Source organism: Amborella trichopoda, chromosome 3 (assembly GCF_054954075.1).
Source record: "Amborella trichopoda isolate Santa Cruz 75 chromosome 3, AtrichopodaSantaCruz75HAP2 v2.0, whole genome shotgun sequence".
Taxonomy (NCBI): Eukaryota; Viridiplantae; Streptophyta; class Magnoliopsida; order Amborellales; family Amborellaceae; genus Amborella; species Amborella trichopoda.
Window position 1 is genome coordinate 56,898,834 of NC_142338.1, and position 8,047 is coordinate 56,906,880.

Below are 8,047 nucleotides of genomic sequence, written 5' to 3' on the forward strand. Positions count from 1 at the left end.
ATTTGTGCACATCTACACAGAAACAGCTACATCTTGCTGTTACAAAGCAATATAAGACTTTGACAATGACAGGTATGTGAATCACATGCACAGGCAAATGCAGATTGCTCACCAACCAACTTGTGCAGCATGTTAGGCCCGATAACACCAGTGTTTATCTTAAAAGAATTCACATTCAATTCCATGGGGAACAAAGGGTCGTAGAAAATGTGATCCATTAATTAAAGCAAATCAACCGCATAGAGGATACCATGGATAACAGAGTAACCAACAAATACGTAGAGCTCTAAAGGTGCCTTTGACCTTTCAGCACATACTCATGCCCAACAAAAAGTGGCTCAAACCTCATCTAACAGAGAGAGAGACCCTTTGATGCATTATAATCAGAAATATATGTTCTCAGCATAAAAGTTCCTGGTTATACCCAAAATTATTCCTACCCCTGCAAATACAAACACAGGGAATGCTAAATCACAACCCTAAAGCGAAACAATTCCTCCCCTTTTTAACTGCAATCCATCACTCCTTTAATTTTTTCTCGTTTTGTTTTTGTTTTCCTTTTTCCTTTTTCCTCTTTTCCGCTAACTTGTCTTTTATAAAACTGCTGAATGAGGTGGTTCTCATTCCTTCCCATCAGCCGCTCTCAGTGATCCAAGTTGAACTGGGGCCTGAGTCCCGACCACTTTCGAAGACCCATAAACTGAAAGGTCAATCCCCTGAGCTTTCTCTTTCTCAATCTGATCCTTTATCCAAAAGTATGTGAACCTCAAACCATCCTGTTGAAGAAAAGCAAAATCCAAGCTCCCCATCATGAATCCCAATGGCACAAAAAAAAGAGATTTTTTTCTTATTTACTTCTGAGAGAGAAAGAGAAGAACCAAACAAACCCAACCATAATTGCAATCACATCACCACAAACACATTTTATTCTATCAGGCCTGAACACATGGTTCTTTTCTTTCTCTTCTCTTGGGGAATAGAAATCAGATCACCCTTCCCATTCAAAGAAAGAGGGCATAAATAAGAAAAAATTGAACAGCATTTACCTTCAATTTCATGGTGGGTGCCCATCCCAGCTTCTCCTTGATAAGAGTATTATCAGAGTTGCGTCCCCTCACACCCTCGGGACCTGGAATGTGGTGGATGGGGAGCTTCTTGTCCTCAAAACTAAGCACAATTTCAGCCATCTCATTCATGCTCACCATCTCATCGCTCCCAATGTTCACTGGCTCCCTAAAATCAGACTTTGTCAACCTGAAAAGCAGTTATTTTAAGCTCAGAAAAATTTCTTCACATTGCAAAATAAGAAGATATCCTCATTTCTTGTTTCAAGATATCACTAGCATATCTTGATCCTTAATAGAAACATAAAATCAGTAAAGTGGAATACCTTAGGACGCCTTCAACACATTCATCAATGAATGTGAAAGAACGAGTTTGAAGCCCATCGCCCCACATCTCAAACTTATCGGTGGAAGTGATTGCCTTCCTACAAAAGGCAGCTGGTGCCTTTTCTCTCCCTCCTGCAACAGAGAGTATAAAGAAGCAAGCATATTTTAAAAAATTATTACAGTATGAAAGCTAGCCATCACCAATCTTAGAAACTGAAAAATTACTTGTATTATCAATCCAATAAAAAGCAATAAGAACTATAGAAAGTAAAATAAATACGCTAATAAAATATATATTTCCTTTCTGGTTTTCTTCAAGAGGTATTCATTAATTTTATATGGGAGATGACAGGTGGGAGAAATCACCTTTCCATGTTCCAAATGGACCATAAATGTTGTGGAAACGTCCAACACGGCACTCGATTCCAAAGTCCTTCGTGTAGTGTTTGCACAGCTCCTCAGTTGCAAGCTTCTCCAGCCCATATGCATCTTGAGGCTGCAATATCAATATTAAACTACTGATGAGACCATGTTCCATTCAACAATTATGACAAACATTCAACCACAAAAGCCTTTTTCCGTTGTCCCCAGATGGGTTAAACCGAGCTTTGCAAAAGAGACCAATTAGCGGTGGCTTAGCATCTCTCTCTAACCTAACACACATACATAAAAAACACGCATGCTCCCATACTAACATGTGCACTTGTGCACACCCACGAATAGTTACCAAACATCCAATTTTCTTCTCTATGAAAGAAAAAGCCTTCTCTCGTTTCCATAACTATTGTTTATTATTCAAAAACACAAAAAGTGCATTTCAATTTCATGGCCTTAAGAATAAAGTATAAAGAATACATTAAGGGAAACTATGAATGCCACAAACCTCAGCAGGCCAAGCATCAGATTCCTTCAAGCTAACATTTGTCTCCAGCTGCTTGAACTCAGGGTAGATGCAAGCACTAGAAGCATAGAAAAACCTGCAAAGAAATCCTCGATTATAATTTAGAATGTAACATATATAACTATTTATGATCACAAATGGATATTTAGTTCATATAGGTTTCCTACAAAATGGAGCACTTTTAGAAGAAATCCTATTCTATCTGTACATTAATAGTTAACTACATATATTATCGATTGAGTGTCCATCTGTTACTACAAATTAAATGAGTCGAGTTCTATTTTAGTAACATTGACCAAGAATTTCAGATTCAAAGTTAAAAACTCTGAGAGCGCAAAATAGAGGTGGAATGCTTCTACTGCAGCACAAGAAAAGAACCAAAATTCATCAACTTCCAAGATATCTTTCGATAACTTATTTTCAGAATATCGTTTTGAACGTTCAAAGACTTACCTCAATCATATACAAAAGAGGAAAAGGACTGATTCTATAGAACTCACCATTTTCAGCATAAAAAACAAATGACAATAAGACAATAAATTTAAAATCATCAACAAGAAAATGTTCTAAACCACAAAAAAGTTCTAGGTTTCCCCAATATTTCTTTCATTTTATTCATGAACTTATCAGTTATCAAAAAGGCAAAAAAGGTATCCATAAAGAATCTCACACTAAAAGTGCAGAATCAGTAGTAAGAAGGTAAAAATAGACCCATCAATCCATCAAGGAAGAAAACCATAACACGACCACCATCAAGCTCCTCACACTAAAACTCCAGAACTAGTTTAAAAAATAATAATAATAATAGGAAAAACAGAGACCCAAGCAAATCCAAAAAAGAACAATTACCTTTTAACTCCATTAATCCTCGCTGCCTCGAGCATATTGAAACTGATCATGGTATTATTGTACATAATAACAGAATGGTTCGACTGTATAAAACCCATTCCTCCCATGTCAGCAGCCAAATTGAAGACATGGTCCACACCAGTAGTGACCTTAAGGCAATTATCCATGACCCTTAGGTCTACCAAGTGAAACTCATGGCAAAACATGTCCTCGGGCATGTGCTCATTCTTCTTCCAATCTGAAGCTATGATGTAATGGCCCTCACTCTTAAGCCTTCGGGCTATGTGAGAGGCTATGAATCCTCCAGCTCCAGTGATGGAGATCCTCAGTTTCTCAGAGGGCCAGTATGATTCTCTCTCTAAATTCGCGTAAGTGTATTCGCCATAGCTGGTGGCTTCCTTTCCAGCACTCCCCATTCTGAAAAAACAGGGAAAAAACCCAATTTAAGATGAGAGAGAGAGATGGGTGGGTGGGGAACAAAACAGCTGAAAATCACTATGATTATAGAAAAACCATCAAGCTTTCCTCAGCAATGGTACTCCCATTACAAGAAAATAGATTCCTTTGAGAAAAAGTTTCAGTTGCTCATACGAAAAAAACATGATTTGCAAAGAAATACCTTAGCTGGAATAAAACGTACAACAACTTCCAATTCGTGAACAGAATAAGAAAGGAAAAACCACAATAAATCTCATCAGGAATAATCCAAAATTTGAAATACAAAAAAAATAAAAATAAAAACGAATAAAGGAAAAACCACTAAAAAAAGCATTACCATACAATCTAACCCCAAATCAGACTTCGAATTAAATTTCAATTCGAAGACTAAGATAGAACCAAAAAAGAAGAAAAATAAAAATAGAGAGAAAATAAAGAAAGAAAGGCACAAAGAAAAGAGACAGAGAGAGACGATTAGACCTCAGATTGTTCGAATTAGAAGGAAAAAAAAATGATATTTTGTAAAGAAGCAATGCACAAAGAGAGAGAGAAAGAGAGAGAGAGAGAGAGAGAGAGAGAGAGAGAGAGAGAGAGAAAGAGAAGGTGGTTACAAAGTCTCTGTAAAGGCCGAGCAAGCAACATTCCAAAGAAAAAATTGGGCATTGAGGAGGGCAAGAGAGAAGAAGCAGTCAAACCTTGTTTAGAGGCCAGCACAAAGTTGGTTACTAGAGAGAGAGCATACCTCAGAGAATAACGCTTTAACTCGTCCTGACCACAGTAGGAGGAGAGAAGATGGAGAGAGAGAGAGGGGTGAACTGTTCCAAGGGATGAATCTATTATTTATAATGAAAAAACAGGGCCAACTTTAATCCAGCGATTTCCCCATTTAATAACCTCTTTTAATATAAAATTAATTTCATTTAGATTTTAGATTTGTCCAACGATCACTATATTATGCTCCCGTGGGAGCATTACCATGTATCTATTCCCTCAGTTAATCTAATGTTTTCCAAAAAAAACCTAAAACTCAATTGGTATGATTATTTTTTAAAAGAAAAATTATAAATTTTGAAGCTCCTAAAATCACTGGGGTAAACCCAAGGGAGCAGATAGACAGTAAACAGAATGCTCCCGCAAGAGCAATAAAATCCGTTGGATTTTATATGGGTTGATTAGATTGCGTTTGGGAGTAAGTTTTCGAGGTTTTGTAAAAGAAAGGAGATGTGTAACCATTGGCTACAATTCGTATCACGCAATGCGTTATTGCGGGGCGCCCTCCCTGCCACGGATCCGCATCCAAGGCACCGATAACCGTGGCGTGGAGAGATGCTGCCCTTTTACTCATAAAATTAAAGAACGACTCCACTTTTTTTTTCCCTTTTTTTTTTTTTTTTTTTTGACAAATAACTACTCCACATTAGCCACCACTTTTAAATGATTTACTATGATACCCTCATTTCAATAAATGCTAAAAAAAACCTCAACACCAGAGAAAAATAAAAAAATAAAATAAATAGAGAGAGTAAAATGAGTCTCTGGGAAAATGATTCTATATTATGTGTGGTTTCTATGAGGTTGCAACCTTAAAAAATCTAATTAATGCGTTTTTTAAAATTTTATCATGACATGTAATTTTTGCGTAAATTTTTTAAAAAATTATATCAAAATATAATTTTATATCTAATTATACAATTTTAAACTCAAAAAATAGTTAAAATCAAGTAGATCTATTTGAAAATCTTGAAAATGGAGGGTCAAGATAAGGTGTTGCAAGATGCACTATTTTTGGGACTCAAAATTTTTTTTTATTCATAGTCATACATCTCGTTCTTGAGATGATCAATTAGAGGGTTTTTCAAAATTAAAACAACATTTTCCTATGGATTCTTGAGGTGCATCTATAATTCTACATTTTAAGGTTACAACTTTATATAAACTTCTTTTTTCTATATTTCTTCTACTGTACATAAGTTATATACTTATCCAATCTAACATTTTAATTTAGATTAATTAAGTCAATGGACCGTTTGATCTAAAGATTCGATGCCTCATAGTATTTTATTTTTTAGTTTTTATTTTAAAAACTATGTGAATAAAAAATTTGTACTTACAATCATCTCAATGGGGCGTAAAGGGTACCTAAACAAATTATTAAAAGTTTTTTATTAAATAAAATAACCAAATTATCTCTAAAAATTTTAGAGATATTTTAGTTATGTTATTTTATCTTTTTTATATTTTTTACAACCCTGATCTTTCTTTTCCTTTCCTAGGAATAGGACGATTGATATTCGGACTTCTTTCTCATTTCCTTTCACATTGGGGGCTGTTGGTATTCGGGCTTCTTTCTCATTTATTTTCTCATTACCGTCGATTAACCCATAAAATTATAATAAATTATAGGGCAATGATTTAATGCAACAGTCGTATCATGGTATAATGCAACGACACTTTTAGAAAAACCATATTTGTGGTATTTGTATGATCCAAAATTTTATACGCACTCTCCCTTCATCATAATACTCAATCACAAAAAAAAAAATCAATTTATACTTAGATACGGTCAAAATGAGTTCCCTTCAAAAACGAATCTAGACCATTCATTTGGTGAATTTCAAGATCTTAGCCGTCATAAACTCAAAATCAATTTTTTTTTTTTTTTACATTTTTTATCTAATGGTAATAAAATCATCCAAAAAAATTGAAAATGAAAAAATTCTTCTAAAGCCTAGATTTAGGCATCTCACTAAAATAAACGGCCAATGTTAATTGGGCTAAAAAATACTTTTTAGGTTGTGTTTTCAAATTTTTCTTTTCTATGATTGTTTATTAGAATAAAAAGAGTATATTTCAAAATTTGAATCAAACAAATGACCGTAACATGATTTTTGAAACTTGTTGCGTCGTATTACTATTCAACAGTTGCATAAAATCAATTTCCTAAGATATATATTAATTTTTTGAAAACAAGGGGCATTATGATATTATCCCTCAAATTAGAAGCATTTTAAAGGCTTCTCATGTATCGGATTTCAAGAAAGCCCCTCCCATAACGAAAGAGAACCCAACTTCCAATAAACAAAGGAAAGAAAACGCTTCATTCCACTTGTTCTTATTAATTTATTATTCTTTTGGGATCAATAATTTGATTTTGAGTATTAACATGGATTACGGGTACCCACTAAATATTATGTATGGAGAAAAATGCAGAGAATTGACCTCGGCTTTTGCGCACTTGACTTTTGGCAATGTGGAAACGCCCCTAGAATAAAACTTTTCCCTAATTAACCATATTCCTTGGTTTTGATGTAAAATTTATTGAATCACAAGAATACGCATGTGACTGCATATTCACTCGTATTTAATTTTTCTTTCTTTTTCTACATTGACTATACTAGCATGTGAGATTAACAAAAATGGTAATTATTAAATTGAAAAATAAAAATAAAAATTTAAATTGATGATTACTTCTAAAGCAAAAAGTAAAATAAAAGATAAAAAAAGTAGTACGTTACTTAGAAAGCATTAGTAACAATATACACCAATAGTAGGGATCTAGTGTATATATTTATGCATGTGCATGTAGGCATGTGTATATATCTTACTTACAGTGTGAAAACTTTTTTCACGCATATTTTAGGAGGCTAATATGGTAGTTGCTATTCTTGTTAAGAGAGCTGACTTTCTCTAATGCCACCATTTGACATGTAAGACTTGCCAGATTTTTTTACCCATCATTTACTTCTTGATATTGCACAAGTTCTTCTTGTAAATATATATATATATATGACAAATTTCTCAAAATACTCTTCTTATACATATTTACATACACACACGAGATATACAAAGGATGATTCTTTGGCAGCCAATGCACTATTGAAGTGCAACCTCGTTCCAAAATTTCATCAAGTGATGCACTTTGGATCTATCCTTTGAAAAATCTAAAACAACCACGAAGATGAATCTAAAATAAAAATATTTTAAATTTTAACAGAGAAAAAAAAAAAAATTCGAGACATTACTTTTGGATCATTTTTTAAATATTTATTTTGCTTATTTTAAGATGAGAGCAACAATGCTGGATGGGGGCAGTTCGGTGATTTACCGGGAACGCCAAGGACATCTTGGTACTTTTTCGTATTAACCAAAAATTTATTTTTAAATATTTTTTTTTCTATTTATTTGGGCCGTATAGTTCCAAGTCCAACTCAAAAGAGATAGCTCGAGTTGAAGGGAAAGGCGTGCGTCTATCGCACGTTACGAAGTTAAGAGTACGCATGGTTGACACGTGGAATACCAGTCAACGCACACGTGGACCAAGGGTCTACCACAATAACCCCCATCAGTGACTGAGATAAGGCACATGTCGCTCTTCCGCTGGTCCAAAATTTCGGCTGTGATGCCGGTGGGACACCCATTTATTTTGGAAGAGTTTGCATAGGGCCGACCCTCTTAACAATCAAATTTG

General features: G+C 34.5%; 1 protein-coding gene across 5 annotated transcripts; it reads right to left on the minus strand.

The window, feature by feature from the left end:
- Window positions 1-350: 350 nt before the first annotated feature.
- GME (GDP-D-mannose 3',5'-epimerase) lies at window positions 351-4,391 on the minus strand. 5 transcript variants are annotated; one of them, XM_020664575.2, is made up of 8 exons: window positions 3,917-4,216; window positions 3,761-3,786; window positions 3,142-3,558; window positions 2,275-2,368; window positions 1,758-1,887; window positions 1,391-1,523; window positions 1,047-1,254; window positions 351-776 (listed from the first exon to the last, which is right to left on the minus strand). In XM_020664575.2, the coding sequence occupies exons 1-8, from the start codon at window positions 3,917-3,919 to the stop codon at window positions 621-623; spliced, it is 1,167 nt and encodes a 388-aa protein (XP_020520234.1). In that variant the 5' UTR covers window positions 3,920-4,216; the 3' UTR covers window positions 351-620. The 5 variants fall into 5 exon arrangements, with proteins under 5 accessions (XP_020520234.1, XP_006838893.1, XP_020520236.1 ...); XM_006838830.4 differs by lacking the exons at window positions 3,761-3,786; window positions 3,917-4,216 and adding an exon at window positions 4,322-4,391; XM_020664577.2 differs by lacking the exons at window positions 3,761-3,786; window positions 3,917-4,216 and adding an exon at window positions 4,275-4,391.
- Window positions 4,392-8,047: the final 3,656 nt, after the last annotated feature.

What these genes read in the sequence shown, in the direction of transcription:
- GME (XM_020664575.2), bottom strand. An exon ending in TACGTTTTATTCCAGCTAAG is followed by an intron (nt 3,559 to 3,760) that starts GTATTTCTTTGC and finishes CTGTTTTTTCAG; the next exon opens with AATGGGGAGTGCTGGAAAGG. An exon ending in TCCATTTGGAACATGGAAAG is followed by an intron (nt 1,524 to 1,757) that starts GTGATTTCTCCC and finishes TCTCTGTTGCAG; the next exon opens with GAGGGAGAGAAAAGGCACCA.